At 39.5% G+C, this 25,888-nt stretch overlaps 1 protein-coding gene across 2 annotated transcripts in view; it reads left to right on the top strand.

Moving 5' to 3' along the window:
• The window catches only part of ST8SIA1 (ST8 alpha-N-acetyl-neuraminide alpha-2,8-sialyltransferase 1), a 142,941-nt gene that overhangs the window by 60,651 nt on the left and 56,402 nt on the right, over nucleotides 1-25,888 (top strand). The window contains exon 3 of one of the 2 annotated variants that reach the window (XM_007967886.3): nucleotides 19,972-20,081. The exons of the other annotated variant lie outside the window; for it this stretch is intronic. Coding sequence (XP_007966077.1) covers nucleotides 19,972-20,081 — 110 coding nt within the window. The remainder of the gene's footprint in view (nucleotides 1-19,971; nucleotides 20,082-25,888) is intronic. 2 annotated transcript variants of the gene reach the window in all.

The raw sequence follows: 25,888 nt of genomic DNA, 5'->3' as shown, positions 1-25,888 counted from the left end.
TTAAAATGCAAATCAGATCATGCCATCATTTTGCTTAAAACCCTTGATTGTCTTCCCATTGATTTTTTAGGATAAAGATAAACTCCTTAAGGCTTGATCTCTGCCTGTGACTCCAGCATCAATTTCCACAATGTTCCCTCTCATCCTCATACCTTGCTTTACTGGTCTTTCATATCCTCACAAACACTGTGCTCTCTTCTTCTGTAGAGGTTTTCAACACACTATCCATTTTCCTGGAAGACTGTTGCCTCCTCTTACCTAATTAACTTACATTGATCCCTTACATCTTGTTTGAGAACCATTTCCTGGGGAGGAGGGGGCTGGTTCCCAGAGCACCTGGTACCTTTCATTTGCAGCTTCATATTCAATTGTATAAGTATTTGATTCAAATTGCCTTCTCTCACGAGCTGGGAACCTCTCCACAGACAGTGTTTAATTCTGGACCACAGGGAGTTGTGCATCTCAGTTTGTAGCATAGTGCTTGGGACATGGTAGAGATTCAATAAATTTTAGTGGAATGTTGAATGAATGAGTTCAGCTGCTTGGTTTTGGTGGATACAATCACCAAATATATCCTGGTGTACCTAGAGCCTATGTTTTGGTATAAATATAAAGAGACTTGGAGTTCATTAATAGAGAGTGGAGGGGAAAATCCTCACATTGGAAGCAGTCAGCATAATGATGAGGGATTTTTTGCTTGTTAGGTCAACTAGGTCTGGGTTCTTGTCTCAGGACCAGGAAGAAGTAGGCACACAGACACTCGAAGAGTGAGCAAGGTGGGAGTTTCATTGAATGGTGAAACAGCCTTTAGCAGGGGTTGTCCCTCTACTCAAAGGCAGTAAAGTTCTCAATATGGCTGAGTCTGGGGCTCTTTGTGGGCTCAGAAGAGGTAGTTTGTGTTGATTGGTTTGTGAGTATGCAGAAAGGTCAAAGCAAAGATGCCACTCAAAGGTGGACATGGCAGTGTAGAAAGCCAATTAGGAAAAGGCAGGTATATGAAAAATAGGTGAAGGGTGGGGATCAATCAGAGGCAAATGTGTCAAACGGGCAGGTGGGGTCTCAATCCAGTCTGAAGATTTAACTTGAGGCTTGGTTTTCAGGGTTTAAACTGTCTGCAACTTGGAGGTGGGGTTTCGCCAGGACTTGCCACAATCTATCTAGGCATTTGTCTGCCTCCTGTTACTATCAGTAAGAAACTCAGAAATTGTCCCAGACTGAAGCCTTTAGGGCTAACTGTGAAGATAGTCAAACAGCGTGACTGCGAGCCCTTTTGTTACCATGTCACCCTTGTGTCATGAGATAATACAAGTCTCAGGTGTTGCAATGACATCAATCTTAAAGGACACCATAATGGAGAAATTGCTGTTCTTTTTGAAGATGTGAAAATCACAGTGAGAGATGTCAGCTCAGGCAGTCTCTGCCTTCTCCCCAACCAGAACTAAATGGCAGAGTGCAGTGACAGAGCTAAAAGCTGAACTGGCTCCAAGGTCTCTTCCCTGCCAGGAGCTGGCATCTCCAGACTCTCGGCTCCTGTGTTGGGGCCTTGGTACTCTTCAGTCTTTCAGCCATCAAATATTCTTGTACCAATTTTCCCACAAAGCAAATGAGTAGGATTTGTGTTTTAAAACCACAGCTATTATAATACCTGTATCTTTGAAACTGACATACTGTCTCCCTGTTGGTTTTCAATTTTTCTTGGCCCAGCTGCTGGAGGAAAACACTTTTTAGTCTTTGTAGCACTGTGGAGCCAATATGTTTAGGAAACAAGCCAGTCGATATAGCTCCCAAGCAACCTCTTGCTAGAGACAGTAATAATTTTTTAATCCCTTGAACTCTAAACAAGAAAATGGTTTCATCCAGATTATGAACACTAAACCTTGGTTGGTGTGGGCAGTTTGAATAATCATCCTTTGAGTTGAAAACTTTTTGACTGTCCTTGGAATTAGTAAAGGACGTACATTAAGTAATCCCCTAGGACTTCTCTTTCAGCTTGTAATCACATTTCAAGGAAATGGCCCTGTAAAACAAGCAGCAAAGTGCTCTCTGCAATATTCAAAAGTGAGACCATAACAGGTCAAAAATTAAAAAGTAAATTATAGTCATTCACTTAAAACATTCACTTAAGGCATTTTGTAATTTCATTGCTGACCTTTTATTGCATCATGAACAAATAGGGGCAAGAAAGGACTTAGAAGATAAAGATTTGGGCTTAGGAAAATAAGCATTCAGTGGTAAGGATTTATAAGATGTAAGATAGATGAAGTAAGGTCCAGGAAACCTTTGGGGGAAAAGGCAAAGTGTTATCATATGAATAAAAATAATGGTAATAAAATGTCATAGATTATGTCATGTCTTTAAAAAGAGAATACCTGAAGGAAATATAAATTTCATATTTTAGGTTATGTCATACCATGGGGATCTTGGTATATAGAAATTTCGTTTCACTTTTGCACATGATTGAGAGATCTAAGAACAGTGGAGAGATGCAGAGAACAAGGGGACAGGAAGGGCTGGTGTAGGGCACAGAACATCAGAATAATTACGTGGAGCAGGGAAGCCACAGAGCAATGTAATGATTGGCGCTCTCATATTTTACAGCTGTTAATAGCTCATATTGACTGAATGATTTCTAAGTTCCAGACCTGGCACTTTTTATAATTATCATTTTATTTAATTCTTTCAATAAAGAGGTAATTTCTTACGTTTCCCTTCACCCCATTTTATAGGTGAGGAAGCTGAGGCTAAGAAAGGTTCAGTACCCATCACAAAGTACACTGGAAGTGGCAGAATCCTCTGATGCTGTAATTGTGTATATAACCATTTTATTCTCCATGACCTGGACACTTAGAAGATGACTGAGGAATGATTTAGATATGTTATGTATATTCATATAGAGTTTATATATGCTGTTGTTCCATCTGTCTGTGAAGTTTTCCTCAATTAAGTTGTGCCTGAGAAGCACTGAGGATTAAATTGGCCAACCCCGAACTTTGTATTGCCAGTGCTTCCTGTGGGCTTGGCATTCTGTTTAGTACACTTACAAGAAAGTCATTCCAGTCTTGAAAATCGTCCTGTTAATGCAGATGTTTTCTTACTGAGTCAGTTAATGGATATGTGAGCCAAAAGTTTCATCAAAGCCACTGCTGATGAAACAACCAAAGCTTCATTTTCTTGAGGCGCCTATTGGAAAGAAAAAGGAAATCTATGTGCCTGTGGGAACTGTAGACATAAACTACCTACCTCATGTGAAAGGCTGCCACGATTGAAAGTGACGTGGTAGATGCAAGCATGGCCAAATACATAGGGGAAAAAAGGCATATTTTGATGAACTTTTAAGTATATTTCCATTTACTAATTATGAATCTGTGACCACCTGTACAAATAAAGCAATTAATGTCAACTGTTTACGACTCCTGCAAAAATTCTTCTTTTCAAATTTCAATTTTCTTTTTGTTCCTATTTTTAAAATTTGTGTACATTTAGGGGTACAAGTATGATTTTGTTTCATGGATATATTGCATAGCGGTGAAGTCAGGGCTTTTAGTGTATCCATCACCAGAATCACATACAGGGTCCTCATTAAATAATTTCTCATTATCCAGGCCCCTCTCACCCCTTTACCTTTCTAAGTCTCCACTGTCTATCATTCCACACTCTAGATCCACGTAAAAGTTGCTTATTTGAAATAGATTATATCTATTTAGAGGAAAAAATTATATTGAACATATTTTTGTTTTAATTCAGTATTTTAATTTTAAATTGGAAATAATAAGTAAGTTAATTTAAACAAATTAACTCAATTCCCCAAAATGTGACACCTTAAGGAAAGTGCGTAGGAAACGTTAATGAAACTCAAATGTATTAGAGAAAACCTACCAAAGGGTAGGTTGGTTATAGTTTCACAATTTGATTCAATTTTGTGGATACACTCTACAACTATAGTCTGTTGAAGACTATGTGCTAGTCTCTTTGCTAAATGTTTTGCATGCATTATCTGATAACCCCAACATATGATGCTGATATTATTGTCTGCATTTTACATGCAGAAATTGAGGCTGAGCCAAAAGTGTCCTGCCTGGGATTTCCCAGCTAGACACTGGTTCCATGCTGTGATTTCAAGTCAAGATTCAAACTGAGGCCTGTTGAAGCTAAGCTAACATCTGCAAATTTAGCCCTTTAAACTGCATCGCATTTCCTTTCAAGTTAAGTAATATGCTACAAAATGATTACAACTTAATGAAGTCTCTCTTCTGATATGTCTGAAATACCTATAATAGTGTATAAGGAGATTCCCGTTTTGTTTTTCTTATGGAAACAGATGGACACTTACTCAGTTGCTAATTTCTGTAATGCAGTCCAAATTGTTTAAACCTAGCAATTCCATATTTAAGCATTTATCTTAAAGAATTAACTGTATAACTGCTCTAGGCTATACGTATCAGATAAGTAACAGCAGGAGGACCTCTATGTGGAATGGGTCAGTGATGGTGAACATGTTAAAAGGGGGTTCTGTCTCTTCAAGACTCCTTTTATGTGAGGTGTTTTACATACAATTAAGCAAACTTTATTGTCCATATAAAAGAAGAGAATACAGTGGGCTGATACTCCCCTTTCTCAGCTAGCTTCTTAGCTCTGCTACAATTCAAGGATGTTTATAACAGAATTGTTTACCACAGTGAAAAATTGGGAAAGACCTAAAATATTCAACATTAAGGAACTGGTTAAAGTATGAACCACCTCTACAGTTAAATACCCTGTTGATATTAAAATCATGATGGAGTTATCCGTAATATCTTGTTAAATAAACATACACATTACAATAGTATTCATATGGGATCATCTGATCCCATTTTGGTTAGAAAATAAGCCATTTAGGATGGGAAGTCCAGGCTGGGCACAGTGGCTCAAGCCTGTAATCCCAGCACTTTGGGAGGCCGAGGCGGGCAGATCATGAGGTCAGGAGATCGAGACCATCCTGGCTAACACGATGAAACCCCGTTTCTATAAAAATACAAAAAACTAGCCGGGCGTGGTGGCGGGCGCCTGTAGTCCCAGCTACTCGGGAGAATGGCGTGAACCCGGGAGGCGGAGCTTGCAGTGAGCCAAGATCGCACCACTGCACTCCAGCCTGGGCGACAAAGCGAGACTCAGTCTAAAAAAAAAAAGGGTGGGAAGTCCAAGCAACAGAGGGCTGAGAAATCACTGCAGGTAATATAAAAATATTACTTAATGTTATTTTGAAAAGAAGCAAGGGAGACTTTTAGAAACTTTTGGACTTCTCTTTGACAGTTAGAATCCTGAATTTTTCAGTAACTGCCTTATAAAAGAAGAAAGAAAAAAAAAAACCCTGTATTTCATTTAAATCTGGCACGGAGAAAGGAGTCTTTCCCAATCTTTGGCTAAAATTCCCTAAAGCATGTATTTTCCTACTGCATCTTTTAAAATAATTTAAGATATGCACTCTTCTCTAACTGCCTACTCTTGGAATAAATATATTTATTAAGTATGCTAGGGCCCTGCCTGGGTCTATAGTAGGATATGAAAATTGGCTACCAGTTAAGACAAATCTGGCCTTCAAATTTTGGCTTTACTTTAAAAAAACTCATTTGAACTATATGCCAACTTTTAAAAAACTAGGAGCTTTTACATTAACACCTGGATTTTTAGTATCACTTGGAAAAAAATCCGAATATCTGGCAGTCCTGGCTCCCAAGCCCATGAGTAGAGCATGAGCAGCTCCTTATCCTGTTGCTTTGGTGATATGGTTTTGGGTTGGCTGTGTCCCCACCCAACTCCCATCTTCAACTGTAGTTCCCATAATCCCCACATGTAAGGGAGGGAGCAGGTGGGATGTAATTTAATCATGGGGGCGGTTACCCTCATGCTGTTCTCATCATAGTGAGTTCTCACGAGATTGGATGAGTTTATGACGGGCTTCCCCCCTTCCCTTGACTTCGCTCTGCACTTCTCCTTGCTGCTGCCACATGAGAAAGGATGTGTTTGCTTCCCCTTCTGCCACGATTATTTCCTAAGGCTTCCCCCGCCATGCTGAACTGTTAGTCAATTAAACCTCTTTCTTTATAAATTACCCACTCTCAGGTATGTCTTTATTGGTAGTGTGAAAACAGACTAATACATTTGGCCATGTGCCCTTTGTTTGCCACAGTCTCTAGCACTTCCTACTGCCTTCTTTCCACTCGTTTATGTCACCTGCTTGAATTGTGTAGGCATTTCATTTTGCACCTCTGGTGTGCTAGACTTTAAAATAATCTAAAAATCTCATCTGTGTATCATTTAGCAATTTCCTTAACCTTTCTGTCAGTGGTCTGAAAAGGGGAACAAATTTGCTCAATTTGCTTAGATTCTTGGCATTTCTCCAGAAAGTCTGGGGCTGGATTAAATCAATTAATCAATGATAACATCTGTATACTTATGTGGTAGGCTCTGGAGAGACTAAGAGTTACAAAGTTGTGGTTTATATCCTTGAGGGGCTTATTCTCTGTTGTGGAAGATGGGTGTACACAACGGTAGCTAGTCAAGTGTTACCCAGTGCCAAGGGCCTAGAATGTCTGCTTAGTGAGACTGACAGTAAGTGCAGTAGGTGTTTCTGTGGGAGTGGGCAGGATGTGCATGCCAATCCTAGAAGATGACGTAGGTCAGGGAAGGTTCTAGGGAAGGAAGACCTCAGGTCATATCTGAGAGTTGGCAGATCCGGTGGGTCACAAACATCACTGTGCATGTGAATTGTATCGTGTAGGGCAACTTCAGATTCCTAAGCTCTACCCAGAGATCCTATTTCTAGAGGGCTGAAGTGGACCAAGAACATGCATCTATAATATGAATTCCATGTGACTCTGAAATATGCGAGTTACACTGTGAAAAAAGGGTGGAAGATAAGCCAAGCAAGTCAGGAGAAATAAGGAAAGGTAGGAATGTGGGAAGGCAATTTAGAGGCTGCCCAACTCAGCTGATTGGATGCTTGTATGCACAGTCCTGCGAGATAATTAAGGGAGGAATACTGGGAAGAGAGGGATGCTCTGGAAATCACTTCTCTTCCTTTTTACCAGTAAGAAAGGATGGCAGATACATTTTATTAAATTGGGGAAATAAAACATCAGCAGCAGCCAGTTATTCCCAAAAAGAATATTCTCTGCTTGGTTTATTTATCTTTTAATGGAATAAGATAGTTATATATGAGACAATCAATCATGGACATGCTTTTTTTAAAAAATGCAAATAATAGTTAATTAGCAGGCAAATTGATCCTGGTCCTGCTAGTTCAGGTGCCTAATCAGTTAAATTGGATTAACAGTTTAGCAGTCGGCTGCATTACTGAGTAACTGCACACTATTTATAGTTGAAAACAACATGGATGCCCTAATTTATACCACCTTTTAGTGTAGCAAATACTGAACTGAAGCTCACAGTTGCTGACCCAGCATCTCACACAGTGACTGGTGTATGGTTAGCTGGCACTCAATAAATACTTACCAAAGGTTCTTAACTGAAACTTGCTTGGTATTTGTAGTTCTTCATTTCTGAAAAAATGGAGTTGGATTGTACTCATGGTTTTCTACACCATCAAATTCCTTGGGGTGTCTAAGTGTCACTTCCAGAAATAGACCAAGAAATTAGGGAAGAGTGCCCACTTTACCTCATCTTCTCTTTTGTGTATATGTGTGTGTGTGTGAGTGTGTGTGTGTGTGTGTATATATACACACACACTTTTGTGTGTGTGTGGGTGTGCATATGTGTGCACACATTTTTTCAAGAGACAGGGTCTGACTCTGTCACCCAGGCTGGAATGCACAATCATAGCTCACTGCAGCCTTCAACTCCCAGGTTCAAGAGATCCTCCCGCCTCAGCCTCCCAAGTAGCTGGGACTACATGTCCATGCCACGATGCTGGGCTAATTAAAAAATATATTATTTTTTAGTAGAGACAGAGTCTTACTATGTTGCCCAGGCTGGTCTCAAACTCCTGGCCTCAAGCAATCCTCATGCCTCAGCCTTCTGAAGTTCTGGAATTACAGATGTGAGCCACCGTGCCTAGCCTATATTTTGTTCTTTTTTTTTTTTTTTTTTTTTTAATAGGGGTTTTCTGGTATAACCTTGTCTGAGAAACAATAAAGGCTTCCATTTTGAAGCAAAGAAAATAACCGTAGCAACAGTAATAAGTTTGGAAGTCTCTGAAGTATTGAATAAATGATTTGTTTCAATTCCATGTGTATTTGCCGGCCACTGTGCACAGCTTTAATACATAATCTCATGACTCACGGCGCATAAATGAATTCCAGTGTGCCTCTTGTCTGCTTGAGTTTATTTAGCATTCCTTGCACTTGCAGGGAATTTTATTGGACCCTATACTTGCAGTCCCTTCATAGGTCTTAAGGTTGAAAAATAATTTGGAAGGCAAGTAATAGAGTAGAGAAAGCAAGGAGAAGGGGTGAGGGCGAGCCATTGAAGCAGCTTTAAGAGAGGTAGGGAGACAGGAAATTCAGGCTGTGTCTGAGGAAACACAGGTGCGTAAAATGGTGTGGAGGGAATACTGGGTGTATGCATAGATAACGAGGTGGTAGAAAAGAATGAACAGGAAGTTTAGGGTGTTGAGAGGTCCTGGGTGGGTGCTTCAATGAAGATCCCAAATGTTTTTGTCTGTGAGCAAGGGAAAACATGGTACATTTTTTTTTTAATTAGAAAAGTGATTTGCACTAGCTTTTGTTTTAGAAGAATTAGGATATGAGAATGAAGGACTGATGATAGGCAAGAACTAGAGGCCGATTTATAGCATTAAGCCATTTTAAACAATAGTTACAATGAGGGTGGAAAGAGAAGAACAGAAGAGCCTCTGCGGAGGGAGGTGTTAGGTAGATATCAAGAGAGAGGTGAGCAAAAATGCCTCTGAGATTTGTAGCCTGTGTTGCTGAGAAAATGTTGATCTCTTAAAGATAAAAATAACAATTATTGATCATTTACCTTGTGCCAGACATAAGTCATTTAATCCTCACAACAAGTGTAAGAAGTCAGTACAATTATTACAAGTGAGACAACGAAGGCACTAAGTTTAAATAACTTGCCAGTGGTCATAGAGGAACATTAAACCAGGGACTGGATGCAGGCAGGCAGGCTACAAGATGATGTTCATCAACATGAAGATGTGCTTTCTGTATTTGGAGAAAATGAATCTTTCTGTGGTATTTCCAATGAGGGGATTACAAATATGATGTCTAGCAATGGCATGAGGCTTAGTTCTTCCTGCTGCTGCTTCTTCCATTTTCTGCTCCACTACTAAGATGATTGGCACTACCTTTGAAATGTTGGGCATGCCCTTCATTATTTCCTTCCCTTTCCATTATGAAAAGAAAACAGTTTTGAGGACTTTCAAAATGTGGTCAACCTCTGCCCTAAAGTGTAGGCACAGTTTTTATCACCTTATGGTTCCAGAAACAACATCAGTAAGAAATTTCAATTCATTGGGACTTGACTATGAAATGTTTAATAAATCTGCTGCATGGGCACATGAACTGATTGATGCCATACGAGTTGTATCCAGAATAACAGATCATATGTGAAACATACAAAACACTTTTTGGAATGCTTTCGTGTTATTTTTTTATAACGGATTGAGTAAGAAATTTTAATAGGCAAATAACACCCACTACATAAATATTCACATCATTCAATTTCCAAAGAAGCATCCTGTGTAGAGAGCATAACACTGAAGTTATCCTTTTGAAATCACAGTTTTGTCCGGGCGCGGTGGCTCAAGCCTGTAATCCCAGCACTTTGGGAGGCCGAGACGGGCGGATCCCGAGGTCAGGAGATCGAGACCATCCTGGTTAACATGGTGAAACCCCGTCTCTACTAAAAAATACAAAAAACTAGCTGGGCGCGGAGGCGGGCGCCTGTAGTCGCAGCTACTCGGGAGGCTGAGGCGGGAGAATGGCATGAACCTGGGAGGCGGAGCTTGCAATGAGCTGAGATCCGGCCATTGCACTCCAGCCTGGGTGACAGAGTGAGACTCCGTCTCAAAAAAAATAAACAAAATCAAAATTTTATTAATAGAATGGGGAATACAAATCTTAGCAGCAGCTTTCTGGAAATTTGTTTTCATAGAAGAACTGTTAAAAGTCCTTGAGTGGTAGGCAACTGTAAATATTCTATAACTAGCATGTACAAATATATACCTTCAGGGAAAATTTTGTGTAATTTTTTTCAAGGGTTTAATAATTAAATATCTATAATGAGACGTATTTTTTTCTCTGAAATAAGTGAAATAATTTCCAGATATTTTCATCATAAAATGCTTACGTATGCAAAGTAAGAAAACAGCTGAAATTTTAATTTCGACTTCTAAGGGGCTAGTTAAATGACTGAAAAAGCCAATACGTGTTCATTTACTTGGTGGAAAGAACCAAAGCTGCTTTTGATTCGGCTGCATCTTGTTATTATTTTGTTTGTTTAGCTGGGCACCATGCTCGCTAGGAATTCGCTTGTGGGAAGTTGCCAGTCCTTAGTTGAGGTAATAAAGTGACTGGGGTACAGGAATAAAGAGATGTTCGTATGAGGAATATTGTTGGAGAGTTGGGTGCACTGGTTAGAATGCAATTAGGTGCTGAAGCAGGGCAGTGCAATTAAATATGTTAAGGAGGGATAATTAGGTGGGAGGCCGAATGATGTAATTACATTTATAAGAGGGGGGCTATAATTAAATGTGAGGCAGGGGTGTGTATTTAGATGCCTAAGTTGAGGATATAATTAACATATGGGCAAGAAATTAAATTATGTGTGTGGGTGAAGAATAATTATGTATGGGAGTTCAGGAGGATACGTGGGTGAGGGTATATAGAAAGAAATGGGTCGGAGTGCAATTAGATGTGTGAGTTGATGTTCTTATGGTCGAAAACTTGAGATTTTCATTAAGAAGGGCAAACATATGTTTTGACATCATGATTGATAGCAGGTGGCATGTAGTGACAGCCTTTCAGACCACTCTGAAGGCTTGCAAAGCAAACTCTGTGCTTTTCCAATATGGTTTGAGACCTGCAGCTAACACTGCTGTTGATTCTTCTTAATTGTGGCACTCAGTGCCACAATTCTAAATACTGAGTGGCTGGATAATTTTTCTAGCTTTAAAACACAATTACATGACAAGGAATACCTGCTCCCCCTTCCTGTCAAAGAGAAAAGAGTTTGGCGGGGATTACTATGGCAAATAAACACACAAACAAGAACAACAAAACCCTCTTACCACCACCAACCAAAAAACCGATTTTTCTTTATATTGCCAAATGTGAAAGTAAGCATCACTCTTTTAGCTAAAAGGGTATCACATAAACATAAATGTGTAACAAAATCAACAAAACTTAGTTATGGTAGCATCATTATTTTAAATTTCTAAAACAATATGTTTTCGTCAATAATTGTAGCATCCTCCCCACATATAAAAGTAACAAAGCAACAAATGTAGGCTGCAGATAACAGAGGAACTAGGGAGTGGCAGAAGGGAGCCAGGGGAAGAATGATCACAAGGAAATAGGTGAAAAATTACTCAGGGAATCTCAGAAACTTACATTGAAGCAGTGGAGTATGGTAAGAGTGATCATAATAATCTGATATATGCTATATTAAACTTAAAACATGGAGACTCCTGTTGTCATCTTCAAAAGCTAGAGAACATTTCGAGTATTTGTTCGTTGCTTAGATAATTGTTGAAATTAAAGATATTTGGCCGGGCGCGGTGGCTCAAGCCTGTAATCTCAGCACTTTGGGAGGCCGAGACGGGCGAATCACGAGGTCAGGAGATCGAGACCATCCTGGCTAACACGGTGAAACCCCGTCTCTACTAAAAAAAACAAACAAAAGAAAACTAGCCAGGCAAGGTGGCGGGCGCCTGTAGTCCCAGCTACTCGGGAGGCTGAGGCAGGAGAATGGCGTGAACCTGGGAGGCGGAGCTTGCAGTGAGCTGAGATCTGGCCACTGCACTCCAGCCTGGGCAACAGAGCGAGATTCTGTCTCAAAAAAAAAAAAAAAAAAAAAAGGAAATTAAAGATATTTAATTGACCACTAGTCACCTTAAACTGATTCAATCTAACACTCAATTTTCATAAACGGCAGAGCCTCGGAGCCTCCTCATATCCGCTCAGGCCTTAGGTCAGTTCTGACAGAACACCACTATTGGTAGAATCCTGGTGAGCTGGTTGCTTCAGGGATTCTGAAGTTTTTAGATTCAAAAAGACTCCAAAAAGGATTCAAGAAATCTATATTTAAGGTTAGTTATTTTTTATAACGTGGATGTAAGGGCATTGCAGCCTGCCCGCAATCTCTTGTTCTGCCCTTTAGTGGTTTTAAAGAACTTCTTTTTAATTCTTAGATGTTGATTTCACATCAATGCATGATGCTGATTTTTAAAATTACAGACGTGCCTCAAAAGCAGCCTCTCACAAAGGCTATTGTTACTTAATTTGTAATCGGAAGTGCTCTTAGTAAAATGTTGTGCATTCCTGTGAAAATTACTGTTGCATCCAATTCTCTATCCACTAAGTGGTTTACATTTTCTTTTTCTCCATGCACTTGCTACTTTTTGCCCTGCCTCCCAGACCAGCTCAGACTCTGCAACAATTAATGATTTATGGTGGTTAACTCATGTGCTTTGAGAGGTCACACAATTATCTTTCAAGACATCTAATTATGTCTGTGGGTTGGAAGATGAGTAGGTGTAAAGTCTCCTTGTGCCAGTGGTTGAGGTCAGTGCTGGCTCTGCTGTTTGGGGTTGCGGGTGGAGTCCCAGCTCGCCAGCTCTTTGTTGCTTTGTGTGGATTGCACGAGGAGAGGAGGAAGAGGTGAGATTCGGGCTTTGGAAATGACTCTGGTAAATGATGCTTTGTTTACTTAATTATAAAAACCATTCTGAGATGCTCCAGTACTATTTACATAAGGCACAAAAAACAGGGTTTAAATTCTTCAGATTTGAATAGCATTTTTCCAGAATTCATATTGTGAGCCAGGACTTAACAAGTCTTTTCACTCTCATGCATACTACAAAACACCAAAGATCCTAATTTTTGTTTGTCTTTTTTTTCACCTTCCTAATATTATCTAATAGACCAGAAATCTCAACTACTTTCATATGCCTAAAGCTGTAGATCTCAGCTTAAATGTTAATTCCTCAGAGAAATTTTTCCTAACCTTATAGCACTCTGCACTTTGCTGTCATGTTTGTTAAATTCTGTTTTTCTATTTAGCGTGTAAGCTGCATGAGCGGGGTATGTGTCTGTTTTGTTCACCATCACATTTTCAGCATCCATCACAGCTCCTGGCCCATACTAGGTGCTCAATGAAAAGTTGATGAATGAACAGGGAAGTTAGGTATTAGGGCTATTTGAGAAGAGGCACGAGTGATGCAGACTGTGGAAAATGAGGATAACGGATATCTCAGAAGCAACGCACTGAATGGCCTTACTGATGGGTTCATATTTAGAGTGATGGGTCTCACACTTGTTCTTCAAATTTGGAGATTTATTTATATATTCATTACAACATAAGGAAATGCCACTTTAGGTCCAGAAACTGCTGAGAATGGATTAGATGCTCCAGGAAAATTTTGTGATTAAATAACTAATTATTGAACAATTTGTTGATCATCTCATCTGTACTTAGCCCAGATATGACGTGTTGAAAAAAAAGATATATACCTGCAATGATTTCTACAAACATATATGTCATTAAAACTCATGACTTGATAGAGGTTGTATTAACAAATACACCCTTGGCTGGGCACGTTAGCTCACGCCTGTAATCTCAGTACTTTGGGAGGCTGAGGCAGGCAGATCACCTGAGGTCTGGCCAACATGGTGAAACCCCGTCTTTACCAAAAATACAAAAATAAAGATCCGAGTGTGGTGGTGTGCACCTGCAATCCCAGCTACTAAGGAGGCTGAGGCAGGAGAATTGCTTGAACCCAGGAGGCCGAGGTTGCTGTGAGCCAAGATTGCACCATTGCACTCCAGCCTGGGTGACAGAATGAGACTCTGTCTCAAAACAAACAAACAAACAAACAAACAAATACACCCTCAAAGGACCAATGACCAAAAAGATTAATTTGTTCAAAATCTATATAAATTAGCCTGGGTAACGTGGTGAAACCTCGTGTCTACCAAAAAACACCAAAAAACAAAAAATAAAAATTAGCCAAGCATGGTGGTATGCGCCTATAGCCCCAGCTATTTGGGTGGCTGAGGCAGGAGGATTGTTTGAGCCCAGGAGGTTGAAGCTGCTGTGAGCCGTGATTGGACCACTGCACTCCAGCCTTGGGGACAGAGTGAAACCCTGTCTCAAAACAAACAACAAGCAAACAAACAAAAAACACAATATATAAAATTGAAAATAAATTTGAAATTGAAAATATCTCACACAAATATAGACTAAATATCACAGTGCTCTAGCAAAATACTAACTTTCCCCTAAGGAATGCAATTTTATTAGTACATAATAATGAATTAATATAATATATTTATATGGGACTTCAAAGGTTCCTGATAATGATCAATGCCTCACCTTATTTTAAGTCTCATAATAGTCCTGGAAGATGGAACAGATGTTTTTTTATCATGTCTTGTTTCCAATGAGGCGCTGAAAGGTTGAGGGGCCTGACAAATCTGAATCTCAATCCAGATGATTAATATAATATGGTCACTAATAAGATGGCCATTAACAGATGAAACAGTTACAGATAAAAAAAAAACTTTGGACAAAGATCCATAGGATGGTTAGTGGCTGAGAAAGAATAGGAAATCTTTGAGGCTGGGCGCAGTGGCTCATGCCTTATCTCAATACTTTGAGAGGCTGAGACGAGCAGACTGCTTCACCCTGAGTTCGAGACCAGCCTGGGCAGCATGGTGAAATCTTGTCTCTACAAAAAATACAAAAAATAGCCGTGTGTGGTGGCATGCACCTATAGTTCCAGCTACTTGGAAGGCTGAGGCAGGAGGATTACTTGGGCCTGAGAGATCAAGGCCGCAGTGAGCAGTGATGGCACCATTGTATTCTAGCATGGGTGACATAGAACTAGATCCTGTCTCAAAAAAAAAAAAAAAAAAAAAGGGAAGAAAAAAGAAAGAAAAGAAAAAAGAAAAAAATGCTTGAACTCATTACTATAGTTAACCTGTCTAATTTATCCTTGTGTTTAGAATAGATTTTTTTAAAGGTAGCAAGAGTGTTATAGTATGTTATAGTCTCAAATCCAGTAGATTATTTTCTTGCATAGGTACAAGGAGACACATTTGAAAAGACAGCATGCAATGCCTTAATAAAAATATTCTCTGTTAAAATAATAATATTCATGTGGCAATGGATGACCAAACTTCTTTCTATATAAGTAGACTCAAAAAGGAAAATGTCTTGTTCATACATCATTCTGGAAAACATGGACCATTGCCAAGCTGAGAAATTGAGGAGGTATTCTGTGAGTGTTAATGAGAGTATTATCTCAATTACTTTAAAAAAATCCATAGTATTTTCTCAGTTAAGGTTTTTGTCTGTAAATGGGCTTTGGTGTGCTGTTATTGTTCACTGATGTATTATAAGTGCCCAGAGAGTGCACTCAGGTACTCAAGAAATATTTATTGAAATGAAATGAAATTGCTTGTCAATAAAAAGTCAACATGGCTTTGTTTTTAAACCCCTGGACTTCTGTTTGAGGGCTTTAGGGGGATGATATTTTACTAATGCATGGATATAATAGCTAAGTTTTCTGTTAATAAAATTATTACTAATTTTTAAGGTAGTGTGATAAATTACTATTTTACCGTGTTCTACAGAAACCACGAAATCTAGGCACTTCATGGCTTGAGCAAGCCAAGGAGACTCTGCTAGGAGGAGGAAAGAAATGAAAAAGGGAAGGAAGATGAGTGGACTTCTGTGTCAGTAGCTTGGTTAGATGCTTGACATCCACAAACTCATATAATTTCATGAAAATCTGTATGAGGTTAGACCCCTTCCAGGACGGGAAGCAGAATACAGAGGGGTTTGACAGCCTATCTTCCAATTCCATAGTTCCACAGTTTGGAAGTTAGGAGGTACTGTTTATATGTAGGACTATGTTGCTGCTTTCAAGATCTGTTTGTTTTGGGGACAGATTCCTGACAGAAAACCTGGAATTCCCAGTCTAATAGGTTCAAGCAAGAACCACTCTTTAACAACAATTAAAGGGATTTTTAGTTGGCTTTTATAAAGCAAACTAAATATTAGTTGAGGATGAGTGAACCCAGATTTTTCAAATAAGCTATATGAAAATAAATATGCAAATGTACATGTATAGCTTACTCAGATCAGGTTTTTGTTCTTATCGCTCAACTAAATTTACCTTTTTCAAGGTCACCAGTGACCTTCCTGTTGCTAAGTCCAGTGGCAATTTTCAGCTCTTGTCTTACTTAATCTATCAGTAGCATTTGATGTATTTTTTTTTCCTTTCTTCTTGAGACACTATTTTTTTTAAACTTGGACAATTCTTAGACCTCTTCTCTTTTCCATCTGCACTCATTCACCATCCAGTCTCCTGACTTAAATACCCATGCTGATCACTCTCCATTTTCTATCTCCAGGAAGGACCAACTCCCTGACTGCATAGTCATATATTCACTTGCCTACTTGACATTGCCACCTGGGTATCTAAAGGACATCATGCACTTGACATATTTAAGATTGAACTCCAAATCGTTCCCCAGAAACCTGCTCCTCCTGTAATCTTCCGTATGCCAGAACTCTTGGCATCATCCTTGATTTCTCTCTTTTTCTCTTGCTCTGTTTTCATTGTATCAGCAAATCCAGTTAGCTCTGTCTTCAGAATATGTCCAGAACCTGGCTACTTCTCACTATTCCTAGTGACAGTGACAGGGTAGTGTGAGAAGCAGCCAGATTCTGGACATATTCTGGTTCAACAGTTACCAAAATCTCTTACAAAAGACTCCTATCTGGTCTCTCTCTTTCTGCCCATGACATTCTATAGCCTGTTCGCATAGCAGTATAGTGATTGCTCCAAAATATGTCATAATGTCACTCCTTTGCACACCCAACGTTGACTTGATTCTCATCGTAGAATAAAAACCTACGTCTTTACAATACCCTACAAGGCCCTTCAGAATGTATTCCCCAACCTCTCTACTAGTCTACTCTCCGATATCCTTCCTACTTCTCCCTCCCTTGCTTCTTCATCTCCAGACACAACAGGCTCTTTGCTCCCCCTTTCCCATCCCAGGAATGTTTTCTCCTTAGGGTTTCTGCCCCAGGGGTTCCCACAGAGATCTGTGAGGCTCACTACCTTGTCTCCTACAGGAATTTGCTCACTGATCACCCTATTAAAATTGTAGTTCCTGGGGCCAGGTGTGGTGGCTCACTCCTGTAATCCCAGCACTTTGGGAGGAAGAGGTGAGCCGATCACCTGAGGTCAGGAATTTGAGATTAGCCTAGCCAACCTGGTGAAACCCCATTTCTACTAAAAAAAAAATAAAAAATACAAAAATTAGATGGGCATGGTGACGTGTGCCCGTAATCCTAGCTACTCAAGAGGCTGAGGCAGGAGAATCACTTGAACCCCGGAGGTGTGGGTTGCAATGAGCCAAGATCGTGCCACTGTACTCCAGCCTGGGTGACAGAGCAAGACTCTGTCTCAAAAGAAAATAATAATAATAATGATAATAATAATAATAATAATTGCAGTTGCTCTCCGAAAGCATCTCCTAATCCTTTCATGGCAATGCTTTCTTTCTTTCCAAAGCTTATGTCACCATCTGACCCACTGTTCATTTTACTCATTTATCTTTACTTATCGTCTGTTTTCCACAGTAGAATATAACCTCTGTGGGAACAGGAAGTTTTACTTATGTCCCTGTCACCCAGGGCAGTGCCTGATGCATAGTAGGCACTTTGTAAATACCTGTGGAATAAACAAATAGCTACTTTGAATATAAATATTTAAATCTTCATCTAACAAATTATAGCTCTAACTGATGTTTTTCTAGTGTTGATTCCAAGCCCTCCTCTCTTTCTTGCCCGTCCCTCCTCTCTGGATCTGCTGTGATGTTTGTTGGGCTGGTCTCTGGTGTAGTAATGCGGGAAATTCTTAACTCTGCTGGCAAATGCTTAGACATTACACTTTAAATACTGTATTTTTATCAACAATATTTCCATAGCTCTGGCTGTTCCTTTGACAACTAGAAATCAGAGGATTAAAATCCTCTTCTTGTGTTGCATTAAGTTGCCACCTCAGCTACCAATGAATACAGAAACACCTGGAATTTTATTTTTGGTTTAACTACTTCCTGTCTGTATGAGGCCCTTACAGTGTATATTCATATACTTATGGAATTTATTCTTTTGGAATAACCCATATTATTTGCCTGAGATTCATCTAGGGTGGTTATTTTTGATGCCAGCTGTATATTTGTAAGGTCTTTCCCTAAAGAACTCCAGCCGCTCTGCGTTGTTTCAGCAAGCAGGAAATTCTGTACCTGGCAGTTCTTGCTGACCCAGCTAGAAGTGACGGAATGACGCATTTCACTTTCAGGGGCTATTGCTGGGTTTTCATATTCATTCTATAAATAGCACTTCAGGGAACACTCAGATACACTGAACATTTTCTTTGCAGTCCAGTTCAGTGTTGGCAGAAGGAAGGTCACATGCTATCTGGTTCTGCACAAGCCACTTGCCCCTTAGTGGATCCGAAGTTCTAGACAGACCCACCCAGAGTGTTCATTAGCTCATAAACACAGCATTACTCTCAGCAAATACTTCTGTGCCATTGTTTGTGCTGCATTCCGTGCCTGGAGGAATCCTACGTATTCTTTATTATTATTATTAATATTATTATTATTATACTTTAGGTTCTAGGGTACATGTGCACAACGTGCGGTTTGTTACATATGTATACATGTGCCATGTTGGTGTGCTGCACCCATTAACTCGTCATTTACGTTAGGTATATCTCTTAATGCTATTCCTCTCCACTTCCCCCTCCCCCCAATAGGTCCCAGTGTGTGATGTTCCCCTTCCTGTGTCCAGGTAAACCATGCTGCTATAAAGACACAGGCACACATATGTTTATTGCAACACTGTTCACAATAGTAAAGACTTGGAATCAACTCAAATGTCCATCAGTGACAGACTGGATTAAGAAAATGTGGCACATATACACCATGGAATACTATGCAGCCATAAAAAAGGATGACTTCGTTTCCTTTGTAGAGACATGGATGCTGCTGGAAACCATCATTCTACGTATTCTTTAAGGTTCAGCTCAGGTGAGAAAGCTTTCCCTGAGTTGGCTCAGCAGAAACACCTTCTTCTTCCTTGTGGATTGCCCCATAACATTCGGTCTGTATCTCTTTGGCAGCAACTTCAGCATTATAATAGAGTTTGTCACCTAGGTATATATTTTCACACTCTCATCATCCCTTTCTCTCCTCACATCCCAAACTGTGAACCCTCAGGCCTGTGACTTCTGTAGCATGTATCTCTCCCCAACAGTTAGCAAAGGAAATATTCAGAAACATTTGTTGAGTGAATGGCCAATTGTATGAATGAATGAGTTGGCAATCACAGAGGAGAAAGGAGCTCATTTGTTTCCAGCTTAATGGCTTTAAAAATAATCCTGTGTTTAGTTTTTTTTTTTTTTTTTAATTTTCCCTAGCAAACACCTTCTACTATGTGCATGGCCAATTGGAGAAGAAAAAAAAAATAAATGTTGTTATATTTAAATACACTTCAGGGAGGCTTTTTAAAATTTTGCTTTTTAAATTCCAAGGCAACAGACAAGTTTGTTCCTTACAGACTTCTTGGCATCTTTCTTTTCACATGCTCTTTTTTGCTCGACCCAGTCTTCAGTCAAATTCCTCCAAAGGGTCTGCTGTAAACAATGATTTTGTGAGCAGTTGTGTGTTCTTTGCAGTGAAAACCCGCCTTGTTTTCTGTTGCTAGGCAACCCCATTCCAGCTGCCATTGAAGAAATGCGCGGTGGTGGGAAATGGTGGGATTCTGAAGAAGAGTGGCTGTGGCCGTCAAATAGATGAAGCAAATTTTGTCATGCGGTAAGAGAGAGCACCCACAGCGCGGCCTCTGCCTTCTCTCCTTTTTCCCCACCCCTCCCATAAGCCCTGGGGCTTTTCAAAACTAGTCACTTGTGATTAATCAGTTGTAGCACGCTCCTTAGCTTCACTTCCAGCTCATAGACAAGCGAGTTTAGGAGAGAGGTAAGGGGAATGAGGGAACATGCCCCGAGAAAGTACAAAGCCGAGAAGGCTCAGGCAGAACAGAGATACCCACTCTGCTGTGAATAAAGGGAACAGGGGAAAGTGGAAAATCTCACATCTCATTTTAGATTGTACAGCCAGGTGATTCTGACTTTTTAAATTGTTCTTTTCCTTAAGGGCAACTCTCTGTGAATAAATGTTTTCATGGATTCATTTTATTCTATACTATATTCTTAGTTTTTCACCAAAGCATGTGTAAGTAGCAAGTGGGATCTGAAGACAGATTAAATCTTTGAGGGAGTGGGAAAACTGGAACAAAGGAGCAGGGGTAAATTTCAAACAAGGAGGATGCTTGGTAAAGGGACTGAGCCGATTGGTGATGTGCACATCTGTTCCAGGAAAAACAGGAGGCCCCTGCAGGAGATGAAAAGGAATTGCTGAGACAGATTCAGCCAGGGGCAGAGACTGCCAAACTGTAGTGGCAGCAGCCTGCACTGCTGGGTGATTCTGCCCAGACATGCTTACCAGCCAGGCATAGAAGGAAAGACAGCAAGTGATTCGATAAAGACAGGTTTGGGATTATCTGGGTGAGAGGGAAGAAGGACAGGGAGTGACAACTTGGAGGGCTCTGGCTAGAGAGAGTGTAAAGTAACACACCTTGAAATCTGGGCTGGGCAGGAAGAGAGCTCTGAGATGAGTGAAGGAGAAAAAGGGAAAAATGATGGGGTCATTCAGAGCAGGGGTGAGGTAAGCTGTGGCTCCTGACTGTGAATGAAGGAGACGTGGAATAAGAAGAAGAAGCTAAAGTCAAAGAATGGCTTTCTGGAGGGCAAGATTTCAGAGCTCAGGGTATCTGGGGGATGAGTGGCCGTGTTGTAGAAAAAGAAAACATTTGTTATTGAGAAAATAAAGGAACCTTGAGGAGAGACTCTGAGAGGCCTTTCAGGTGGACCCTCAAGCCTCATTGAGGTGGAAATGACTATGAACCAAGTGCCAGCAGACTCTGTGGCCAGGAAGGGTGAAGACCACAGCAACACCAAGGACAGAAAGCTGAGCGAGATTTTGTATTCCTGTTTATTTTTAGGTATAAATGAGTAACAGTCTAGCAGTGGAAAAAAGGTAGCCGAGAGAATGCTAAGCCACCTCTGAGCCCTGAGCTAAATGGGAGAGGGAAGAGTAAAGACTTTATTTGAGAGGGTTTCAAGAGAAGCCATGTACTTGTGGGGGCTAAGTTCTCTCTCGGAATTAGTCTCCTTGAAAGACATTTTTTCTCACTTGTTGAAGCCTGCAGGAGAGTCTAGATCCCTGTCTACCCACCTTTCCTTCATACAGGTACCCCCAGCATAGTTTTCCTCTATATTGCAGTTTTTCTTTTCAATATATACAAATAATAGAAAAATGGAAAAAGTACAAATGTAATTCTTTTAGTTCCAGTCAATGCAACACCTGCTCACTGAACACCTATAACCTATGGGCCTTGAGCTGGCTCTGGGAATGGTGTGTTGAACAATTCTGTAATGGATTTATGTCCTAGAGATGTGCTTGCTACCGTGGGGGAATTCAGACACAGGGGAGCTTCTCAGGAGAAGTGGTGTCTGAGCTGAGTCTTCTCTTCATTTCACCCTAAGCAGAGAAACAACCCTTCCCAAGGGTCCAAGGTGGGAAAGACAGCAGGTGCTGTTGCAGTGTCATGAACAGTGGGGAAAATGGCTTGAGATGGAGCCAGAGAGGTATTTAAGGTATTGGAGTGGAGAAAATCACCCAGAGAGCATGAACAGGTGAGAGCAGAGCCCTGAGCCACCTTCAGGCACCCTCTTCAGTATTTTGGCCTTAGGTGAGGCTGAGGAGCCAGCAAAGAACACAGAGAGGTAGGAGACAAATCCTTGCTGTTGTTGACTAGGTCTGTGACCTACAGTGCATTATTTTACCCTTGCTGGGGCCCGGCTTTCTAATTTGTAGGAGGAACCAGAGTAGTCAATTCCTCAGGCCATTCCCACTATGGCAACTCTTACTCTATCTATGACTGTATGAATACTGTATAATTGTAACACCGTTTATGTAGTTTAGTTTATATTTTCATATTGCTCTTGAGTATTATTAGTTTATGTGCTCTTTCCAAAAATTATGTAAGAAAGAAGGAATACATAGTATTCAACTCACAGATTCAAAGTTAAGTGATTTCAAATGGCCTTGATACACGTGGAAGTGTAAATACACTTTGTGCAGTATAATAAATGTATTTTTGTATTATTCATGAGTGTGTATGTGTGTGTGTCATCCATTTGTGAAGATGGACATTTACTAACATGTAGAAGACTAGGCTTAGGCACCATAGAGTGTTATCTATTATTTCCAGTGGGCCATATTTATCACAAGTAAACAACACTTTGTTGGCCTTATATGCAATCTGATGTTGATATATTCAAGTTCAGAATTAAAGGGTGCTTCTGATTAGAGTGCCTGGCACAATATTGAGCATAATGTTTCTAAAATATGAGGAGATGAGGGTTGAAAGAATTCAAAGAAGGTAGCACCATAACGAGAACTATGTATGCATATGCCTTTGATTTAATTTCAAGAATAGTACTGTTTTATGACACATTTTAATTTTTAAAAGCCTTATGTATAGTTTAAATTATAGGAGTAATAAAAGTTGATAAATTATTTTAAAATTATTTGACCATTTGCAGATCTATTAATAAATCATTGCTTAATACGCATTTTGGGGCATGCTTAATATATTGAGATATTATATATTCAAAATTAAACATTTAATGAATAAATGTAGATTAGAAAGCATGTTGTATGTCTGGTCCTAGACTGTAGGGTGTGTGATGGACAGATGTACTGAGAGACAATATCCAAAAATAGTGCTGCCTGTACATAGTGATATACCAGATTACAGTTCAAAGTGTCTTCTAGGAGTAGGATACAACGATTTCATGATTTTCTCTGCTTAAATGTTTTCAAACACATCTTCTAGTGCTGAAAATCAATTTCCCATTTCTCAAAGTAAACATTTGCTCTGTAGCCCAAAGCAATACTTTAAAAAATAATATTGTTGAATTCAATTTATTGGGAAGGTTTGCCAGACAAAAGTTAACAGGGATTGCATCCTCAAAAGGAACTGGTTAACTTGGGGACATGAATGAGGGAACATAATTTTGGTGCCTTTTGAATTATGCTCCAATGTATGTTTTGTATACTCACATATATATAAAAAATGTAAAGTGATTTCGTGATTTTTCTACTTTAAGATTTCTTTCTATCAAGCCCATTTCCCACTTACTTCCACATCCCAATTCAAAGAATATTCATTTCTTGTTAATTCTCTGATCAGATCTCTTTTAAGATCATGAGTACAGTTGCTAAGACACTTCAGTCATTAATATTTGTTAATTGTGCCAACAGCGATAATGCAAACTTTGAAACATTTTACACCACAAATATGCCTTATTAAAACAATTTGACTTTATTAAATGTGCCTTTTGTGTACATCTTTGTAATTATCAATTTATGAGTTGAGGAACTAAAATTATGGTGTGCTTTTTCTGAGAGAAGAGATACAGGAAAGTGTCACAGATATTTGCACTTAAAGAAAAGTTTACCCAGAACTTACACCAAAATGTATTGTCATAATTTTCTGGAAATACATCAAAATTCATATAAAATGTTATCTTTATGATTTTAAGCATTCCCCTCTGTTCTAGGCGATAATAAATAACTGCAAGTTTTTCTTGAGCTATTACTCTGTGGCAGTAGATATGAAAAGACCCAGACACATGAGCCATGGAACACACAGGAAAACAAAGTGTTTACTCATGAAAACCAGTTTGTTTAATAATGACAAAACACGTGGACAGCACTCTCCAGCAATACTCAGAATTTACAGTTTTAGCATAACATAGCTGATTCTCACATGCTTCCAAGGGCAATTAAGATCAAAGCTTCTTTAAGAGACAAGTGTCCAAATTTTAGTCTGTGTTTTATCCTGGAAGTCATCTTCCTCTTTGGAAAGATCAATTAAATCACAAGACCACAATCAGTTACCGCAACCGGATGAGCCTGGCTGTTGATGCATAAACTCACTCCCTCATGAGAATCCTCAGGAAACACCACATGGGATATGGGGCAACCACTCTATCTACTCTTGTACATACCTCAAGAGTAGGTTCTCTGACTTGGGCTCCACCCCCAAGCACTGTGTGCTTTCAGTGGGCACTCAGCAAAAGCCACTGACTGGTTAACTGACCTGTTGGCAGCTACCAGAAAAACCAGTATCTTATCACCAAAGAGCAGATAAAAAGAAGCTTCTAAATCAACTGAGACAAGTTTCTGCCTAGGATGCCTTGATGTGGTGACACTCACAGGGTAAATAAGAGACAAAATCAGAGAACCTGAGCTGATCAGCTGAGTAGGTGCCTGGATACTGGGGGTAATTTGTAGGGAAAATTTAGTTGTTGGGGAACTAGTAGAGACTGCAATATTTGTAAGATATCTTTACCTACAAGTAAGTGATGCTTTGGTTTACTGAAGTGATAAAAAGTTACAGATGCCCTAATGTGGTAGGAATCAAATTAGACATATGGTTGGAGAGGAGAAATGAGGACTCAGTAATAAAAGAAAGCTTAATGGAAACTACAGGCCCAATTGGCGTTTTCATAGATAATAAATGTATATTTAATTATTTTTGTATGCTATATCTGATTTGTGATATTTTAAAATATTTACTAAGTGTACACATCAAGGTTAGGGAATTTTTTTATTACATACCGTTTTTAATCCTTACAACAATTCAATAAAAGGGGAAAAATCATTATCCTCATTTTGTGTAATGGAGAAACTGAAGTCAGGCAAATAAATTAACTTGCCTAATGTTGCACAGGCAGAAATGGGATTTGAATTTGGGGTAGTCATATTTCCCATTGTAAGCATTTATGAGACATGGTGGCCAAGGAAAGCAACTGGGGCAGGGTGGTGTTTTGGGAATGGGAGTGGAGTGGCTATTCCCATCACCAGGGAAACATCACCTGTACTCTTTCCTTTGGCTGAACTGGGATGGTGGATCACTGCATTTATTTGCATGATGAGCCATTATGCCTTCACCAGTAATCAGCCTATGCACTGGCCAGATACTCACAAGTCAGACTTGCTATGATTTAAGTGAATAGCACATGGCCCTGAATGCACTCTTATAATTTAGATTTTGGAAAAAGAAAGAAAAACACCAGAAAATATATTAATTCTTCCCTGTCTTTTGAGGTTTATGGGTGTGCAGAGGTACTGTAGGTCCCATGTCCTCTAGTGTACCACACTGTCCTGAGCTCTAATTCAGGTCTAAGAATGTCTGTCCTACCCTCTCAAAAATATTTTGAACGGAATAAATACCTCCTAGTTACTGTCTCTTTCTTTTTGTAGATCATTTACCCCTTTGGCTGACATTATCTTTCTTCCTAAACAGGAGTGGTTTTTATGACAGCATTTGGAAGATGCTGATAGTTAATTATTCATCTAATGTCTATTGAAAGGGAGAGGTGGTTAAAAAAAGAAACAGTTACTTGTGAATTGAGCTAGAATTAATAAAATTTCTATTTGTATTATTCTAACTGATGATTTAAAATATGCGAATCATTCCAAAATGTTTG

This window comes from Chlorocebus sabaeus, chromosome 11 (genome assembly GCF_047675955.1).
Source record: "Chlorocebus sabaeus isolate Y175 chromosome 11, mChlSab1.0.hap1, whole genome shotgun sequence".
Taxonomy (NCBI): Eukaryota; Metazoa; Chordata; class Mammalia; order Primates; family Cercopithecidae; genus Chlorocebus; species Chlorocebus sabaeus.
The sequence above is the reverse complement of the archived record's forward strand: the minus strand, read 5'-3'. Positions and strand labels throughout refer to the sequence as shown.